The following is a 21,002-nucleotide window of genomic DNA, read 5'->3' on the forward strand; positions in this document are numbered from 1 at the left end:
AACTGGAAGCAGAGAGTAGACATAAATGGTTGACCAGATGAAACAAGTAGAATTTCACAGTGATTAGTGCTGGCGCCTCAACATTTTACAATTTATATAAGTGATTGGATGAAGGGACCAAAGGCATTGTTGCTAAATTTGCTGGTGACATAAAGATAAATAGGAAAAGTAAGTCCTGAAGAGGACATAAAGGACATAGATAGGTTAGGAGAGTGTCTTAAGTTAAGTTAAAGTTTTATTTATTAGTCACAAGTAGGTTTACGTTCACACTGCAATTAAGTTACTGTGAAAATCCCCTAGTCGCCACACTCCGGCGCCTGTTTGGGTACATTGAGGGAGAATTTAGCATGGCCAATTCACCTAATCTGCACATCTTTGGACTGTGGGAGGAAACCGGAGCACCCGGAGGAAACCCACGCAAACACAGGGAGAATGTGTAAACTCCACACAGGCAGTGACCCAAGCCGGGAATTGGGTCCCTGGCACTGAGAGGCAGCAGTGCTAACCACTGTGTCACCGTGCCATCCCCACATGAGAGTGGGTAAAGATCTGGGAATTGGAGTATAATGTGGGCAAATGTGAAATTGTCCATTTTGGTAGGAAGAATAAAAAATAAGTATTATCTAATTATTGAGAGATTGCAGAGCTCTGAGGTACAGAGGGATCTTGTTGTCCTAGTGCATGAATTACAGAAGATTCATATGCAGCTACAGCAAATAATTAGGAAAGCTAACAGGATGTTCTTATTTATTGCAAGGGGAAATGAATTCAAAGTAGAGAGACTATGCTTCAGTTCTTCAGGGCATTGGTGGGACTACACCTGGGGTATTGTGTACAGCATTGGTCTCTTTATTTAAGGAGGGATGAACATGCATTGGAAGTAGTCCGGAGAACGTTTACTGGACTAATACCTGAAATTTCCGCTGAGGCTAGGGGAGAAAAAAACCAGAGGGCATGGGTTAAGGGTGAAAGGAGAAAAGTTTAAAGGGGATATTAGGGGGGGCTTCTTCACGCAGAGAGTGGTGGGAGTGTGGAATGAGCTGCTGGATAAAGTGGTAAATGCGGGGTCACTTTTAACATTTAAGAAAAACTTGGACGGGTTCATGGATGAGAGGGGTGTGGAGGGATATGGTCCAAATGCAGGTCAGTGGGACTAGGCAAAAAATGGTTCGGCACAGACAAGAAGGGCCAAAAGGCCTGTTTCTGAGCTGTAATTTTCTATGGTTCTATGGTTCTATGAGCAGGTTGTCTTTTGAAGAAAGATTAGACAGGCTAGACTTGTATCCGGTGGAGTTTAGAAGAGTAAGAGGTGAAGTGATTGAAACGTATAGGTAGAATTTTAACCAAAGGTGGGTTCAGAGGTGGTGGGAGTGTGTGTCAAATTAAAAGGGTGGAATTCCCCCGGGAACCCACCTGCCCAAACTCAGGTGCAGCCTCATGCTGGGCAGGCAGAGCCTTGGATGGGAAACCCACCCTTTCACCTATTAAAATCCTACAAACAATAAAGAGATTATAATCAGGTATTCTGTTTCTAATCATATTGTTTTAGGAGAAAAATGCTGGGGAGGACATCTGTAATTACGGTCTTTTACACCCAGCTGAGAAGGTAGATAGGCTCTCAATCAGCCTTATCTGCTGTACTCCCTAAATAGTTCACTCAAGAGCTGGCTGAAATTATGTGCTCCAAACTCTGTAGTGGAGCTTGAACCCATGACTTTCTGATTCAGAGGCGAGAGTGATACCACTGAGCTAAGGCTGACAATTTAATGCTAATAAAGAAAGTCACAGAATTAAACTAGTGCAGCACTGGTATGGTGTTAGTTATCAAGCCAAGCAGTGAACGGAAGCAAATATGGCTCGACTATAAAGATTTGAATAAAAGTATTGAAAGAGAAGATTATGCAATACAGATTATAGACAAATTAATATTGTGATTAACGATAGAATCTTTCTTAATTAGTGGTTACTGATTTTAAAATACATTAGTATGTAAAGTCTTGTCAAAGTTTCCATCTTTAATGATCCTTTGCCTGATATGGATGTACTGGAGTATCCTTTATGTAATATCGCGGGTGTAAAATGACATTATTATTAGTTGATATCCTGATTTGGGATGTGAATGAACTGAAATATGTCAAAGGTGGCAAAAAGCCCTACAGTGAGTAAGAGAACACTGTGAAGCTGAATTGGAATAAGTACAAGTTCAAAGTATAAGAAGTTGGTTACATATGATACACATTTACAGCAGAAAAACTCAAAATCAATGCCAAAAGGTGGATGCAATCCAACACAACAGAAGAAACATTTGGAATAATAAATTGTAAACTATTTAGGCAAGTTCCCAATTAATTTTTCAGATCCTGCAAACCGGCAAAGAAAACAATTTGAAGAAGGTTTAACATATCATTGGGCTGACGAACGTGATGAAAGTTTTCAAGGGTGCAATGCCTGGTTCCAGAAACCCCAGTGCTGATATACAGCCCCATGACTAAAGCTTGGTGTCCATCATTGTTAACACTCGAAATGCATTAATTAATAGTGCATTAATTCCATAGCATACGCCTCACATGCATTTACATCAACTCAGTACAGATCTGCAACACAAGAAAGTAATTATCGTTCAGTATTAATATTTTTGAATGTATAAGGGGAAAGAAAAACATTTATTGTCACCCTTCGCAACAGTTGTTGAAGGATTATGAAGTTTGCTTGTGAAAGTGGATTGAAGTGTCATGGTGAATTCAGAATAATTGTGTGCAGCCACAAAATCCTTTATAAATAAAAAAGAAAAGATGAAACTGAGCAAGCTTTCTGCTACTTCCTAGTTTGCTGTTTTAAAAAGTGACTTAAGCAGTGCGATCAGGTGTTAATTGTACATTTCTGTGAGGATTCTCTGGGTGGTATGCTATTTGCTTTTGATTTTCCTGGCTTTTCTTCCAAAGTTACTGCAGAATAGCAAGAGAATCTCTGTGCAAATTTACCAAATTAATTTTTATTTAAAAGCAAGTTGGTAAACATGAAGGCGATTTATTTTTTAAATGTAACTACTATGGATGAAGGACATTTTTTAAACAGACTTTGTGCTGCTGAAAACCATAATCATTAATACAATTTTCTGTTTTTTTAGGGTTCCAACATAACAGATTCATGCACCGAAATGCTGATGCAAGGAAATTTGCTAAAAATTTCAGCTGGAAACATACAGGAACGAGTTTTCTTCCTCTTTGATAACTTACTGGTATACTGCAAAAAGAAGAATAGGTGGGTGTTGTAACTTCTGTATTTATGATTTGGAAATGCTTTTGAAATGCATTATGCTTCACATGGGGTACATAATTTAAGAATGGCTGTTCTGTAGTTTGCTTGTGAGTAAGGTTTGCTAGTCTTTGATTGAATTACCAGCTGAAATAGTTCCCTGCAGTGGACGTGCTTGCTGGAAGCGACTCAAACTAAGTGGGGGTTGGAGCAGGTAATAGGGGTCAGGAAGTAGGGGAAGGAGAATAGGGTGGCAGTGACTCTGGAATCGGGATCATTTTTGTTTCTGGTTTTACAGAAAGGGTTTGAAATTTTTTTGAGGCTGAAGCTAACACTTCAGTATCACAGTGGGGGAGGTGCTGAACCAATGTCTGCCCTACTCATCACCATTAAATGTATGTGAACTTTAAATATTATTATGGATTCTTCTTTCACCAGTGTTTTTGATGGGGCATTTCATGTTCTGACAATATTTTCCCTTCATTTTCTTTGGTGAATGTGTTGAATTTATACCCACAAATGACAAACTTACTGACCAGTAACTTCTATTTACTTTATTGAGACTTCTTATAATTTTGAGCAGCTCTGTTGGGTTGACTCCCCATGATCAAAGGAGTCAGAGTTTCTCTAATCGCTCTTTACAGGCAAAACATCATTTTAGTTGCTTTGAAATCTTTTTGTAAAGTAGGCCTTTCAAAGGTAGATACAGACAGATTACTGGAAATGCATTATCTACCTGTTTAGATTGAAGTTTTGTTCATCTTGCCTCGCCTAGTCAATCTGTATGGCCTCGTATTAAATCTGTCTGTAGCAGGAAAATAAAAATAGTACTTTTCTCATTAGCTCAAATAAGAACTTAAACATTATTTTTTTGAAATATGGATCAGCAAAGAAGCTAAGGCATCAATGTGAGCCAATCACACAACTGATTTAATTTTCTCCATGTTGCTTCTCAGTTTTTTCTGATCCAACTCTGTATGGATCATTTATTGCTATCAAAGTTGTGAACAAATTATGAATCATGAAATGTACTCGTATCTTTCCCTTTGTGGTATTATTTTATTACATGGTCACTCTTTCTAAAGGCCAATGTTGTGTATGTGTGAGTCTTTGAATTCAAGTTTCTTTGGAGCTTGTTTCTACTCCAGACTTTGTCTTTAACCATCTTCCACGGTGTCAGCCATTGCTCAGTGTCTCTCACCTCTGAGTCAAAGACCATCAGTTTCAAGCAACAGGGCCCTACTTAACCATGGTGAAGTTGTAGACCATTCGTGTCATTGGTGTCATGTTGTCATTTTAACACTTGAAATTGAAAGACTTATATGGCACCAAGACTATCTGTGGAATCACTGGGAGGTGGTGGTAAAGTGGTATTGTCACTGGACTAGTAATCCGTAGAGCCAGGATAATGCTCTGGGCTCGAATCCTGCTATCTTAATCTTAAATTCAGTAAATGTCTAGATATTATTATGAAAACCCAACTGGTTCACTAATGCCCTTTAGGGATCAGGAAATCTGCTGTCCTTATTTGGTTTGCCTACGTGTGACTCCAGACCCATAGCAATGTGCTTGAGTCTTCAATACTTAAATGTCTTAAATCAGCAGATACCTAGCAATACCACCATCTGTAGGTTTCCCTCCAAGTTACTCACCATCTGATTTGGAAATTGTCATGTGGTAACTATGTTAGAGGTTGTAGGTTTTATACTAAAAGCAAAGGACGTGGTTTGCACACATGGATTCTAAGTGGATATGAATACAACAGATGTATTCTCGGAGATGTTCTCGGCATGGAGTTCAAACTGAAAGTAAAACAGCAGTCTGTGGAATACCCTGATAACACCACCATCAAATCATGTGCTCAGCATGTAAAGCAATCATAAGCTCTTTTAAATATTTAACATCTCGCCTTCTTTACTTCTGTGGCCATGACAAAAATTACTACAATTTTATACATGGTATCTATATAATAAACACAGTACTATGCATTATGAATCATTATGCACAGTAAAAAGTCAATCAGGAGGATGTCTGTTCCTCTTTGGTTGTATACAATGTTTTGGAATTTGACCCTTGAAGTATGATTTGAAATTTCAACACACACTTCTTCTCTTGGAACTAATTCTGTATCATTCTTACATCGTATAGTGGTTAAGACACAATCATCAGGTAACTCAGATTCAACTAAGTTTTCCATAGTAATATTCACAACACTAGGAACTGAAGAAGTTAGTACATCTGGAGATGATTCTGAAAAATCATTTGAGATGACAACAATTGGGCAGCATGGTGTGACCAAATTAATTCATTTTCGGTTTGAACTATGTAAGAAATTGAACTGTGTAAGAAATTGGACCTGTTTTTGCTAAAACTATGGCTGGTACCCATTTCTCATTCATGACATATTTACGCACTAACATTCGATCTCCTTGTTGAAGTGAGTGTTGTTTTGCCCTCACTTCTCATAAAGCAACTTGAGATTGTTGTTGATGCTCTCCTATCTCTGAAATTTCTGGAGGTAATAACAAATCAAACAAAGTTCTCAACTTTCTTTTTAAGAGTAGTAATGCAGGTGAACTTTGGGTAGTCACGAGTCGTGTTTCTATAAGATGCCACAAAGCTATTCGCATGATGTGATAATGAACCTGGCTCTTTTGAAGCTTTTCAAGAATGTTTGAAGGATTGTATAAATCTTTCAGCTAATCCATTGGTTGATGGATGATATGATGCAGATTTTATATGCTGAATACCATTTATTTCAAGATAATCCTCAAACTCTTATGAAGTAAACTATGAACTATTATCACTAACAATCTGCTCTGGTTTACCAAATCTTGCAAAACATTTGTCAAGTTTTTCAATGGTTTGTTCCGTTGTAGTAGATCTCATGATAACAACTTCTGGCCGTTTTGAGTGTGCATCAGTTATGACTTGGAACATGCTGCCTTCAAATGAGCAAGGAAAATCTACATGAAAATGTTGCCATGGCATTTTAGGCCACTCCCAAGGGTGTAAAGGTGATAATGGTGATGTATATCTTAGTTGTGCGCAGTATTGACATCGTCACACTTTTTCTTCAATCTGAGCATCGAGACACAGCCACCAAAAAAACTATGTGCTAATTCCTTCATCCATACTATACCGGGATGTCCTTCATGTAGTTGTTCATGAGCTCTTCCAAGCAGACTAGGAGTAATGACCACTCGGATTCCACACAATAGACGCCCCCACCTTGGACAGTCAAATTTAGCTTCCTTGACAAATGGTTTCAAATCAGGATGTGGATGATGTGTTCCAGCTATGGTACCTTTCAATACCATATCCATCACCTTCCCCATCGTGAGATAATTTCTGGTCTAGTTTGTAACTTGAGAAGCAGTCACAGGCAAATAATCTACCAGCAATAAATAAAGACAATTAGTAAAACTACTAAAACTGGCATCTGCTGAACAAGTAAAGGTAAGTGTGATAATGCATTAGGGCGACACCATGATTGCTGATACTTTATATCGTAATAATGTGCAGATGAGATCAGTGGCCATATCTAATCGGCTAGCAGCTAACAATGGTATGCCTTTATATGGCTTAAAAATAGTAGTTAAGGATTGACGATCAGACAATAACGTGAAATGACCATATAAGTAATGATGAAACCTTCATATGTCAAAAACTATACTCAGTGTTTCTTTTACCAGCTGAGTGTAATTAGATTCAGTATTAGTCAGATTACATGAAGCAAAAGCTATTGGTCATTCTTCTCTCAAAAGCATAGTATGTGGAACTACTGCCCCTACTCCATAAGGTGAAGCGTCGCAAGCAAGCGATAATGGTAGTTTTGGATTAAAATGAACCAATACTTCATACTTCTGTAAAGCAGCTTTGACATCCTTGTAGGCTTTCTTGCATTCTGTTGTTTAGTCACATGACTGTTTCACACATAGTAGATTATGCAATGGCTTCAATACTGTAGTTAAGTTAGGAACAAATTTACCATAGTAATTTCCTAATTCTAGAATGGATCTCAATTGCGTCATATTTGTCAGATATGTTGCTTTCTAAAATAGCGTCTATCTTTTTAGTTGCTTTATGTAGGCCTTTACTATCGATAACGTGATCCAAATACTGGATTGACATCTGGAAAAGTCACATTTTTCTATCTTGATATGCAGACTATGTGCTTGAAGATGTTCCAATGTTGCTTCTAAATAATTCAAGTGTTCCTGTTCACTGGACCCTGTAATTATGATGTGGAGGTGCCGGCGTTGGACTGGGGTAAACACAGTAAGGAGTCTAACAACACCAGGTTAAAGTCCAACAGGTTTATTTGGTAGCAAACGCCACTAGTTTTCGGAGCGCTGCTCCTTCGTAAGCTAGTGGCGTTTGCTACCAAATAAACCTGTTGGACTTTAACCTGGTGTTGTTAGACTCCTTACCCTGTAATTATACCATCCAGGCAACATTTTACATCAGAGAGACCACTTAAAATCTGATCCATCGATCTTTGGAATAGGGCTGGTGTTGATGTTATTCCAAAAGGCCATCTTGTAGAAGGAAAATTACCTTTGAGTCATGATGGTGAGCAATGGTTGTGATTCAGTGAATGCCTGCATCTGTAAAAATGCTTGTGAAAGATCAATCTTGTTGAATTTCTGCCCAGCTGATAACCTAGCAAATAAATCTTAAAGGAAACAGATATTGATTAGCACATAACACTGGATTTTTAGTTGTTTTAAAATCACAAATATGAATTGAACCATCTGGTTTCATGAAGATACGATTGGGGTAGCCCAGTCATTCATTGTAACTGGCTCTAACACACCAATGTTAACAAGACTTACTAATTCTTCTTTGACCTTGGGCTGAATTGCATATGGCATCGCTCTTGCTTTGAGACTTTTTGGTTGACTATTAGGCTTTATCTTGAATTTCACTTGAGCTCCCTTCATTGAGCCAAGTGTCTCTTCAAATACACTCTATATTTATCCAGAAAGTACTGTGGGTCTGTTTTGACATCGATTAATCTGTTGACAGCATTCCAGTTAAACTTTATCTCTCCAAACATGATTTCCCAAATAGAACTAGAAAATTACCACATGAAGAAGCAGCTCTGGTGTTTGTCTACTCAACTCTGCGTTGACCATGATGTAACTTTTTAATGTATGTCCTTAAATTCACATCAGCTGGATTTAAAGGAAGATGCTTCAGATTTTGCTAGTAAGTAGAATCAGGAATTAAAGATACAGCAGCACCAGTATCAACTTCCATCGTAATATGCTATCCACTTAGATTCTGGGTGATTCCGAAGTTATGTGATTCAGCCTGTATGGATAAGATCTTCAGTTCAAGCCCTTCATCATATTTCTGGACATTCTCTTCTTCACAGTCGTAATTTTTTTCATCCATGTTGTAGATTTGTACATTGATGGAAATGGGGTGAAAGTGGAGGAGAGAGTTGGTGCTCCGATGTTGTTGAACTCCATGTTATGTCTGGAAAGCTGTAAAGTACCGAATCAGAAGATCAGGTGCTGTTCCTCAAGTTTGCTTTGAGCTCACTGGAACATTGCAACAGGCCAAGGATGGACACGTGGATATGAGAATAGGATGGTGTGTTGAAATGGCAAGCGACAGGAAGGTCCGGGTCCTGCTCATGGACGGACCGAAGATGTTCTTCAAAGCAAATACCCAGTCTGTGTTTAATCTCTCCAATGGAGGGTAGACTACGTTTGGAGCTCTGAATACAATAGACCAGATTAAAGGATGTCCACGTGAAGCATGCTGAAAAGAGTGTTTAGGCCATTAGATGTGAGCAGGGATGGGGTAAAGGAGCAGATGTTGCACCTTCTGCTATTACACGGGAGGATGCCGTGGGAAGGGGGTGAGGTGTTGGGTGTGATGGAGGAATGGACCAAGGTATCCTGGAGGAAAAGGTCCTCGTGGAATGCTGACAGGAAGTGAGGGAAAGATGTGTTTGGTGGAGTTGCCGGAGTTGGCGGAAATGGCAGAAGATGATCCTTTGAATACAGAAGCTGGTGGGGTAAAAACTGACTCTAGGGGACCCTTTCCTGGTGCTGGGAGGGAGGGGAAGGGGTGAAAGCAGAGGTGCAGGATGTGGGTCGGACACGGTTAAGAGCCCCGTTAACCACAGTGGGTGGGAGGTCACGATTAAGGAAGACAGACGAGCAGTGCCTTTTCGGAAAGTGGCATCTTAAGAACCGATGCGATGGAGGCGAAGGAACTGAGAGAATGGGATGGAGTCATTACAGAACGTGGGGTGTGAAGAGCTGTAATCAAGGTAGCTGTGGGAGTCGGTGGGATTGTAATGGATACTTATGGACAGAAATGGAAACAGAGAGCTCAAGGAAGGGAAGGGAATTGTCAGAGATGGACCATTTGAAGGTGATAAAGGGGTGGAAATTGGAAGTGAAATTAATAAATTTTTCCAGATCCAGACGAGAGCATGAAGCAGCACTGAAACAGTCATCAATGCACCGGTAAAAGAGTTGTGGGAGAGGGGCCTGAGTAAGATTGGAACAAAGAATGTTCCACATACCCCATAAAGAGACAGGCATAACTAAGACCCATATAGGCACCCATAGCCACATCTTTTATTTGGAGGAAGTGAGACAAGTTACAGAAGAAATTTTTCATTGAGAGAACATGTTCAGCCAGACGGAGGAAGGTGGTTGGATGGGGATTGTTGAGGTGTCTGTTCAAGAGAGAAGTAGAGAGGTCTCAGGCCATCCTGGTGGTGAATGCAGGTGTCGAGGGTTTGGACATCAGTGTAAAGAGGAGATGGTTAGAGCCGAGGAACTGTAAATGGTTGCTATACCATAGGGCATCAGAGAAATTGTGAATGTAAGTGGGAAGGGACTGGGCAAGAACAGAGAGGATGGAGTCAAGATGGGAAGAAGTGAGTTCAGTCGGGCCAACATGATGGGCCTACTGGGAAAGTCCTGTTTGTGGATTTTGGAGGAGGTAGAAGTGGTAAGGATGCTATGAGTTTGGAAGCTATGGAAGGAAGATCTCCAGTGGAGATGAGGTTAGATGAGGGAGTATAATATATGAACACAGAGGCATTTGCCATCTATTATTCTGTAAGAAGTCCCACAAAACCATCTATTACTCTGTTACACTGCGAAAATCAGGATTCTTTAATCCTGGACTGTACCCCCTTTAAGTATATCTTGGTGTTGACCCTGTTAAGGTATGGATCAGAAACCCCAAAGTATGTTTTGAAGCCTGAATTATACCCCAACAGTTTTTCTATTTTGGCATTAGTGTGAGGATAAGGTGTTTCACTCCGGGTGTGATTCTATTGACACACTCAGAAGCTTTTATCAAAAGGAACTTTATTTGACAATGCAGTTTAACTATAATGAATGAATTAGCTTAACTTTTACCAATTAAAATACTTAAGCATGACAAGATACAATTCTTAACTGCTTATCTTTCTTATTTAGTTCCAAATCAAGCAACAATCATATTCCTCTTATAGACTTAAACTCCTCTTCACGTGCTTGTACTGGGCTGTAAGTGCTCAAGCCTCAAGAACACCTCTGGAGAGACAGAGAGAGAGAGAGAGACCTCTTTCTCCCAGCAGGTCCCAAACAGCAGCTTCCAAAGAGAGAGAGAGAGACAAAGATAAAGAGACGTCTTGCTTTTTCAAAACCCTGCAGTAACTGCCTGCTTTTCCCCTGCATGCTTAGCTCCTGATGTGGAGATGCCGGCATTGGACTGGGGTAAACACAGTAAGAAGTTTAACAACACCAGGTTAAAGTCCAACAGGTTTATTTGGTAGCAAAAGCCACACAAGCTTTCGAAGCTCTAATTCATGTAAATTGAGTCTGTGTCTTTATAAACTCTGTTTGTGAACAGAATTCCCACTCACCTGAAGAAGGGGCTTAGAGCTTCGAAAGCTTGTGTGGCTTTTGCTACCAAATAAACCTGTTGGACTTTAACCTGGTGTTGTTAAACTTCTTACTGTGCTTAGCTCCTCCCCTTGAGCACATGACTCTGTCAATCAACTGAATCCAAACCTTTCTCTGAAACCCTCGGGGAAAAATCAAATAAACAAAAATGTATTCACTCAGATTAACACCAACACATCCCTAGTTAAAATCAATCATTAACCTGCATTCTCAGCATGTGAATCAACAGATAAATTTTGCAGATAAATCAACACTGTGTAAAACAGCTGAATTTTAAACATACCCCTTACCAGAAACATGATATGAATACATTTCTTAAAGGCACAGTATCATCACACTGTGCTGTGCTTTTTTCATATTGATCGGGGCTATCTTGTAACTGATCTATCCTGTTTAAAGTAATCCTTGAATGTATCCCCTTAATTTTGTCTCTTAATTGATCCTGTTATGTGATTTATTACATTGATAGGGGCAATTTATGAGTGAGCATGGTACCGAATTTTCGCTTGTTATCCTGTTGTCTTGATATCCTGGTGAACCCATGGACATGAATTTACTAGAGCTGTATGAGTTTTATCTGTCTTCTCGTCTTATTCCTGGCATTTTTAGTTGTGGACTTTTTCACCTGAAATCCTTTATTACAATTATGGTTAAAATGAATGACGCCATTGTAGGGAGGTGGGCAAGTTATTTAACATGAAGATAGTGGGTAGGGCCCTATGAATCCTTATAGCAGGTGAGGAAAACATCCCTAGAACTTATGGGTTCACGTATTTTTGTGTTTCAGTTGTTTTTGGGGTTATAGACTCTCTGACTGCTGTTATGGTACAGATAGACTGTATATCCTGGGAGAAGATGTCAAATTGTATCGTTGGTGCCTCCAAGGTGGCTGGGGATGGGGGAAGCATCCTTTGGTGTACGTCCAAGTGTGGCATGAATATCCTTGCTGATTTACCCGCTATCTTACTTCTGCTAACATCTGTATTTTGTACAGTTCGATATGCAATGGCAGTAACTAGTTCAAAGATTTGCTTTCCAGAAGTTCAGCAGCTCTATCACCATTATCCTGTGAGCTCGGTGATGCATCACAAAGCCAAATGCGGCTGCATCCTGTTATCCCCTCGCCCCATCCTTCGATATATCCTTTCATTACTTGTATGTTGGGAGGCGCTGGATATAATCAATAATCCGAACCATTTGTGTTGATAATTTTTTCTGTCACTTTCGACATGTACTTGTTTGAAAAAGCTCTTGCTGTACTGGATCAATCTTTGCGAATTTGTTGATTATATTTAAAAAATGAAAAATCTTCAATAAAAAAATAGTGAAAACAAATGAGTTGTTAATCGGTAAAGGTATAACACAAGTCTACTTGCATGCCAAACAGCGCAAGCAACAAGCGATAGACAGGGCTAAGCAATTACAAAACCAGCAGATCAGAGCTAAGCTCTGCATTCCTGCCACATCCAGTCGCAAATGATGATGGGCAATTAAACAACTCGCTGTAGGAGGAGCTCCACAAGTATCCCCATCCTCAATGATTGGGGAGCTCAGGACATGCATGTAACAGACAAGGCTGAAGAATTGGCAATAATTTTCAGCCAGAACTGTGGAGTGGATAATCCATCTCGACTCCTTTACAGATCCTCAGCATCACAGATGCCAATCTTTAGCCAATTTGATTCAATCCATGTGATATCAAGAAATGGCTGAAGGCACTGGATACTGAAAAGACCGTGATAATATTCTGGCAATAGTACTGAAGACATGTGCTCGAGAACTTGCTGTAACTTTAGTCAAATTATTCCAGCACAGCTACAAGACTGGCATTTACCCAGCAAAGTGTAAAATTGCCCAGGTATATCTTGTACAAAAAAAGCAGAACAAATCCTATCAATCTGCTCTCCATTGTAAATAAGGTGATGGAAGGAGTCATCAACAGTGCTATACATCAGGTACTTGTTTCGCAATAAGCTTCTTACTGATTCTCAGTGTGGGTACCTCCAGGGTCACTCAGTTCCTGACCACTTTACAGCCTTGTTTCAAACATGGACAAAAGAGCTGAATTCCAGAGGTGACGCGAGAGTGACATCAGATAGCATTTTTCTGAATGTGGTATTTAAGAGCCCTGGCAAAACTGGAGCCAGTGGGAATCAGAGGGAAACTCTCCACTAGTTGGAGTCATTCCTTGCACAAAGGAAGATGGTTGTGGTTGATGGAGGAGAATCATCCCAGTCCGAGGACATCACCGAACGAGGTCCTCGAGGTAATGTCCGAGGTACAACTTCAGCTACTTCATCAGTTACCTTCCTTCCATCATAAGGTCAGAAATGGGATGTTTGCTGATGACTGCACAATGTTCAGCACCATTCGTGACTCCTCAGAAGCTGAAGCAGTCCATGTTCAAATGTATCATGAATTGGGCAATATCCAGGCTTGGGCTGATAAATGGCAAGTTGCATTCATTCCATGTTAGAGTCAGGCAATGACGATCTCTAACGGGAGGATTTAACCATTGCCCCATGACTTTCAATGCCATTACCATCAGTGAATCCCTCACTATCAACATCCTGGGTGTTACTATTGACAGAAACTAGCCATATAAATACTGTGGCTACAAAAACAGATCAGAGGCTAGGAATCTTGTGGTGAATAACTCACCTCCTGACTCCCCAACGTCTGTCCATCATCTACAAGGCACAAGTCAGGTGTGTGTGATGGAATACTCCCGCTTGCCTGGATGAGTGCAGCTCCAACGACACTCAATGCCATCCACTTGATTGGTGCGCCATACACAAACATTCTCTCCCTCTACCATTTCCAAGAAGCACTCCAACGCTCCTCAATCAGTACCTTCTAAATCCATGACTGCTACCATATAGAAACACAAGGACAGCAGACATGGAATCCATAGAATCTCTACAGTGCAGAATGAGGCCTTCGGCCCATCAAGTCTGCACCAATTCTCTGAAAGAGCATCTTATCCAGGATCCCCCCCTCCCTATCCCATAACCCTGCGCATTTACCATGGCCAATCCAACTAACCTATGCATCTTTGGACACTAAGGAGCAATTTAGCATGAGTAATCCACTGAACCAGCACATCTTTGGACTGTGGGAGGAAACCCATGCAGGCACAGGAGAATGTGCAAACTCCACACTGTCACTCAAGGCTAGAATTGAATCAGGTCCCTAGCGTTGTGAGGCAGCAGTGCATATGGAAATACCACCACATGAAAGTTCCCCTCCAAGTCAGTCGCTGTACTGACTTTGAAATTTTTGAAATATAGCTGCCCCTTCACTGCAATATTTCGGATGTACTTAAGCCACATGGACTGCAGTAGTTCAAGAAGCCAATTCACCCACCCCTTCTCTAACGCAATTAGGGATGGCAACAATTGCTGGTCTAGCCAGCCTTGCCTACATCCCATGAATGAAAAAAAATTACGACCGCGTAATCATAAAAAGCCAAGTTAGGTTTTCTTTAAATTTCTGTGAGGATTCATTGCAGGTTAGGAGGAGTAAGACTTCTCCAGTTTCAGCATGGAAACTTTAGATGTCCCCAGCCCTGTCTTTCTCTCTCCTTCCCAGGACCAACACTTATTTGGTATCTCCTTTCTCCACCCCACCCCTACCTTAGGCTGGGGAATCGTCTCTTGGTTCCCAGTGACATCCATTTCCTTATTACTGGTGTTGATGTTATTTCTATCAACTTAAGATGGGTGACAGTTTAGTGCTATCCTTAAGAGGTGAAAGTGTTAAAATTACCTGACCAGCAGCCACCTCCTGCTTCTGTCCGAGGTCGAAATCATAGTTTTAGTCATTGGACTTTTCAAGGCCAATTTCCATGTTTAAGGTTTACATCATTCTCTCCAGATTGGTTTTGTTTGCAATTGCATATGTGCGATTCAGTCATTTACTGGTTTTGACTTTTTTGAGCTGGTACAAATAATATTTTTTTTAACATTATCGCCCATTTACTAATTGCTCTCACATAATTGAAGAAGTGACCAGCTGACTGAAGTGTATCGAATTTACCATATTTGGTGTGAAACCATCCTGAACAGTTGTATTCAACTGGAAAGAACAGGAAATAAATGTAAAACTCAGTTTATTAAAGTTCAGGTTTGTTAAAAGCTGACTAGTTTGTGTTTTCCATCTCTGAAAATTTCATCATTTCCCCCCAGTGCAAACCAGCTTGCCATTTACTTATGGAGATTTGTTCCAGTGAGACATTCATCACACTGGAAGCAATGGAGACAAAATTGTAAATACCCGGTTAAATTGTTGATCTTCTCAGTAGCCATTGTGAAACCACAAAGTGAAATTGGAGAAAACATCTGACTGTTTTCCTAAATATTTTAACGTTTGTCTCTGTTTTGAGGAGATTTGTGGAGGTTGGGCATGGATGCTCCTCTTCTAAGTCGAGTAAGATAATTTTAACCTCAGCAAAAACAAAACTTTCAACATCTCAGTGTGGGATTTTCATTTCCTGTGTTAACCACCCTGTGTCCAAATGAAATTACAAAGTCACTGCTGATGAATGGACGATTTTGTAGTATACCCCTGGTGACTGGGACTCAGAGTGAGTTCGCATTATTCAAACTACTTAGGATGTGTAAAAATCATCAAAGTCAATTTCCATCCTAATTGCCTGTGTTAGATTCAGACTAAAGTTCAATGAGTGAAAGAACGGCATTCTAACCTACTGGGCGGAATTTTCCGATCCCGCCTGCCACAAGAATCGTAACGAATGGGACATGGACCTTGCAAAAAGGTCCTTTGATCTCGGGCGGGATTTTCTGGTCTTTGGGTGAGCGCAGCCAGAAAATCCCATCCATAATCTTTCATCCACAGCATCATTATCTCCAAAAACATTAATTCACATTAATACTGTTGTTTTTATATGAATTAAATCTTATTCAGTAACAAATTAAGATGCTGTACTCATGATGGCTGAGGTTGAAATAAAAGCTCGATAAACTTGCTTTGTAATTGGAGTGCCGTGCACTCAGTAAAATAAAAAGGTAGGCAAAGTATAGCAACAGAAAATGCTGGATATACTCAGTAGATTTGGCAGCATCTGTGGAGAGCGTAAATGAGTTAACATTTCAAGTCCATACTGAATTGTAGAAAAGTCATTTGAATTTATCCAGCATTTTCTGTTTTTATTTTAGATTTCCAGCGTATGCAGTATTTTGTTTTCATTAAAGGTAGCCTAGGTTTCTGATAAATGATGCTGTCACTTAATTTTTAGGCGATTAAAGAACACCTCGCACCCTAAAAAAGTGGCTGATGGACACCGATACCTTTTTCGTGGCAGAATCAATACAGAGATCATGGAAGTAGAAAATGTGGATGATGGAACAGGTATTTCTTTGTTGAATTGACTAAAGTAATGGTCAATAAGTTCTTATTTATGTGATTGATTCAAAATGTCATCAAATATAAAGAATATGACCGAAGTGGGAATACAAGTAAATTAAGTAATTTACTTCATGTGGTAAATATATCAATTTCAAATGTTCATTCAAAAATGATGAATTGCTTGTTTAACAGTTTATATGGCTTTGAGTATTCATCAGGATTTAACAACTCTGTTAATCGCAAATGACCTGCAACAACACTGTTCATGATTTTGATTTGATCAAAAGAAAGGCTGAAGTTGTAATTGTAACATTCTACTTGCTTAGAAACATGTAGGCAGCCATGAACCGGGGATTTATGGAACTCGTGGCAGACCTTGTCAATACTTAAATAAATTAGCATTATTATTAGAAATGCATCATCACAGTACCGTGCATATTGAAGAACGTGAGCAATAAGTTGCCTCTCGTGTTAGTGTCATTTCTGTGTCACTATTGATCCCCATAGGCGATTTGAAGGTGACAACTGTGCAAAAAATGAGCTCTTTTCTTTTTCCAAGTTCGTATAAAGGTAATCCCATTGGTTGACCACGGCTAAAAATTAAATTGCAGAAGCTGAGAATTTCAAAACTTCTGGCTGTATTTTTGGGCACAACTTCATTTCCATAAACATCTAAGAAACATTTGCAATTTTGTTCTTGTAGATTTCAAAACCAAAGAAAGTAAACACTGATGTCCTGACACATGCTGAACAATATTTTACATGAATGGGATACGTGCACATCACATTTGCAGTATGAATTATGGGAAGTCACTGTCTGTGTGGAGTTTGCATGTTCTCCCCGTGTCTGCGTGGGTTTCCTCCGGGTCAAAGAACAAAGAAAATTACAGCACAGGAACAGGCCCTTTGGCCCTCCAAGCCTGCAAAGCCATGCTGCCCGACTTCACTAAAACCCCCTATCTTTCCAGGGACCATATTCCTCTATTCCCATCCGATTCATGTACTTGTCAAGACAAACCTTTAAAGTCACTACCATATCTACCTCCCCCAGCAACAAGTTCCAGGCACCCACTATTCTCTGTGTAAAAAATCTGCATCGGACACCTCCTTTAAACCTTGTCCCTCGCACCTTAAATCTATGCCCCCTAGTAATTGACTCTTCCACCCTGGGAAAAAGCTTCTGACTATCCACTCTGTCCATGCCTCTTAGAATCTTGTAGACTTCTATCAGGTCTCCCCTCAATCTCCGTCGCTCCAGTGAGAACAAACCAAGTTTCTCCAACCTCTCCTCATAGCTAATGCCCTCCATACCAGGCAACATCCTGGTAAATCTTTTCTGTACCCTCTCCAAAGCCTTCTGGTAGTGTGGCGACCAGAACTGAACACTATATTCCAAGTGCGGCCTAACTAAGGTTCTATAAAACTGCAACATGACTTGCCAATTTTTAAACTCAATGCCCCGGCCGATGAAGGCAAGCATGCCATATGCCTTCTTGACGACCTTCTCACCTGCATTGCCACTTTCAGTGACCTGTGTACACCCAGATCCCTTTGCCTATCAATACTCTTAAGGGTTCTGCCATTTACTGTATATTTCCTATCTGTATTAGACCTTCCATAAGCATTACCTCACATTTGTCCTGATTAAACTCCATCTGCCATCTCTCCACCCAAGTCTCCAACTGATCTATATCCTGCTGTATCCTCTGATGGTCCTCATTGCTATCCGCAAATCCACCAACCTTTGTGTCGTCCGCAAACTTACTAATCAATCCAGTTATATTTTTCTCCAAATCATTTATATATATTACAAACAGCAAAGGTCCCAGCACTGATCCCTGAGGAACACCCCTTGTCACAGCCCTCCATTCAGAAACACACCCTTCCACTGCTACCCTCTGTTTTCTTTGACCGAGCCAGTTTTGTACTCACCTTGCCAGCTCACCTCTGATCCCATGCGACTTCACCTGCTGCACCAGTCTGCCATGAGGGACCTTGTCAAAGGCTTTACTGAAGTCCATGTAGACAACATCCACTGCCCTACCCTCATCAATCATCTTCATCACTTCCTCGAAAAACTCGATCAGGTTCGTGAGACATGACCTCCCCTTCACAAAACCATGTTCCTCTCACTGATACGCCCACTTATTTCCAAGTGGGACTAAATCCTGTCTCGAAGAGTCCTGTCCAATAATTTCCCTACCACTGATGTGAGGCTCACTGGCCTGTAATTGCCTGGATTATTCTTGCTACCCTTCTTAAACAAAAAAACAACATTGGCTATTCTCCAATCCTCTTGGACCTCCCCTGTAGTCATGATGTGGAGATGCCGGCGTTGGACTGGGGTAAACACAGTAAGAAGTCTAACAACACCAGGTTAAAGTCCAACAGGTTTATAAACCTGTTGGACTTTAACCTGGTGTTGTCAGACTTCTTACTGTGTGTACCTCCCCTGTAGCCAGTGAGGACACAAAGGTTTCTCTCAAGGCCCCAGCAATTTCCTCCCTTGCCTCCGGTCCTCCGGTTTCCTCCCACAGTCCAAAGATGTGCGGGTTAGGTTGATAGCTAAATTGATCCTAGTGTCAGGGGATTAGTAGGGTAAATATGTGGGGTTACATAAATAGGGCCTGGGTGGGATTGTGGTCAGTGCAGACTTGATGGACCGAATGGCCTCCTTCTGCACTGTAGCAAATTAGGAGGCTTTTTTCCACTCCCCCCACCCAGTCCATTTTTTTTGATTATCATACTCCACAAGGAGAAACTCGCCTCCTGACTCCCTAAAGCCTGCCCCCCACCATCTTTAAGGCATAAGTCAGGAGAGTAATGGAATACTCTCCAATTGCTTGGATGAGTGCAGCTCCAACAACACTCAAGAAACTGCACATCATCCAGGACAAAGCAGCCCGCTTCCACAAACATTCAATCCCTACCACTACCACTTTTTAAACATTCAATCCCTACCACTTCCACAAACATTCAATCCCTCCACCACCAGCAAACAGTAGCAGCAGTGTGTACCATCTACAAGATGCACTATAGAAACTGATCACGTCCCTTAAATTATTTTTTTTTAAGATTGCAGTAAGTGAGCCTATGCTTCTCCACAGGATGCATTTTAGAAGTTTCCACAGACTGCTATCTTCCTTGCAGTTATGAATTAATGAGAATTTCCACTCTAACACTGTTAGTCTTGCTGTAAAAATCCTGGAAAACTTGCACCTTATTAAATGAAGTATAATTGGGGTTTTAACGGCGTACTAATTTCACATTAACTGGTGAACACCTAACTAGGTCTAAAAAGCTAATTTCGGAATTCTGAAATATCAAATTTCTCCACAATTATTAAACATTCCATATATATTTAAAACATAGTTTAATATTTTTCATCTTTACTTCAGCTTCAGATACATTTATTTTGCTATCTGAAAACTTAAATTAAATGTGAAGGATATTAAGTGCTTTTAACTTCCTGGTTTGCTGTTTGTGAATGCTTGAACTTAATTGTTTGCTACTGTTGTCACATAAAGACCTCCCATACATTTGGAATTAAATTTGACCTTGCCCTCAGGAAGGATGGATTCCAGTCATAGAGATCGCTAAATCTTTGTCAACAGTTCTCTTTGAGGTCAGTGGTGAGTGCCTTTCCTTTGCTACTGACCACAAAATCTATGCCAGTCATCACCGATTTCTATCAAAATATGATCATGTTAAATGTTAGACAATTCAGAGGTAGGAGAGCTTTGGTAGGTCAGTATCAGAGATCCCGGGTGGGAATATCCTGGCTATTATGTGACGATGAGTCACCCAGGAGATTTTCAGTCTCAGATTTTCTTGCACTGGCCCACTATTCATAAAGCTTGCAGTCTAAAGGGGAGGGCCCCCAGTTTGCCAGTAAGTTACCTAGTTTGTAGTTACAATATACAGTTCTTTTTATGATCTAAATGGATTGGAAAGTTGCAAGTGTCACTCATATTTTAGGAAGGATGGGCGAGAGAATCCAGTTAATTATAGATTGTTACGTCTGAAGTCAGTTGTGGAGAAATTACTAAAGTCTGTTATTTGGGACAAGGTGCTTGAAATCTTAGGTAAGTATGAACTGATCAAACAGATCCAAGATGTATTAGTGAAGGATAAGTTATCTTGGAAGTAACTTAGTTGAATATTTTGATATAATTCAAGAGGTCGTGTTTAATATGATGCAATTACTTTGACTGCCTGGAGTGTGAATTAGCAAACTCAAATGATGAGAAAATAGATACATTAGTTACATTTTACTTTTCTATATTGCTGTTGAACAACATTATATCTTACAATGTGTCATAAATAAAATGTATGCCATTCCTGATTCAATCAGATTGATGATTCATCTTTACCAATGTTTTGCATTTATCCTATTGTTCAATTCAAACTGATGAGTATATACCTTTCGATTCCTTGTTTAAATTTGATTAT

The 21,002-nt window shown here is 40.2% G+C and overlaps 1 protein-coding gene across 1 annotated transcript in view; it reads left to right on the plus strand.

Annotated features, from left to right (window-relative positions):
* Positions 1 to 21,002, plus strand: part of prex2 (phosphatidylinositol-3,4,5-trisphosphate-dependent Rac exchange factor 2) — a 416,168-nt gene that overhangs the window by 123,338 nt on the left and 271,828 nt on the right. The window contains exons 7-8 of the mRNA XM_078217095.1: positions 3,128 to 3,261; positions 16,441 to 16,553. Coding sequence (XP_078073221.1) covers positions 3,128 to 3,261; positions 16,441 to 16,553 — 247 coding nt within the window. The remainder of the gene's footprint in view (positions 1 to 3,127; positions 3,262 to 16,440; positions 16,554 to 21,002) is intronic.

The sequence above is a fragment of the Mustelus asterias genome, chromosome 7, assembly GCF_964213995.1.
Source record: "Mustelus asterias chromosome 7, sMusAst1.hap1.1, whole genome shotgun sequence".
In the NCBI taxonomy this organism is placed as follows: Eukaryota; Metazoa; Chordata; class Chondrichthyes; order Carcharhiniformes; family Triakidae; genus Mustelus; species Mustelus asterias.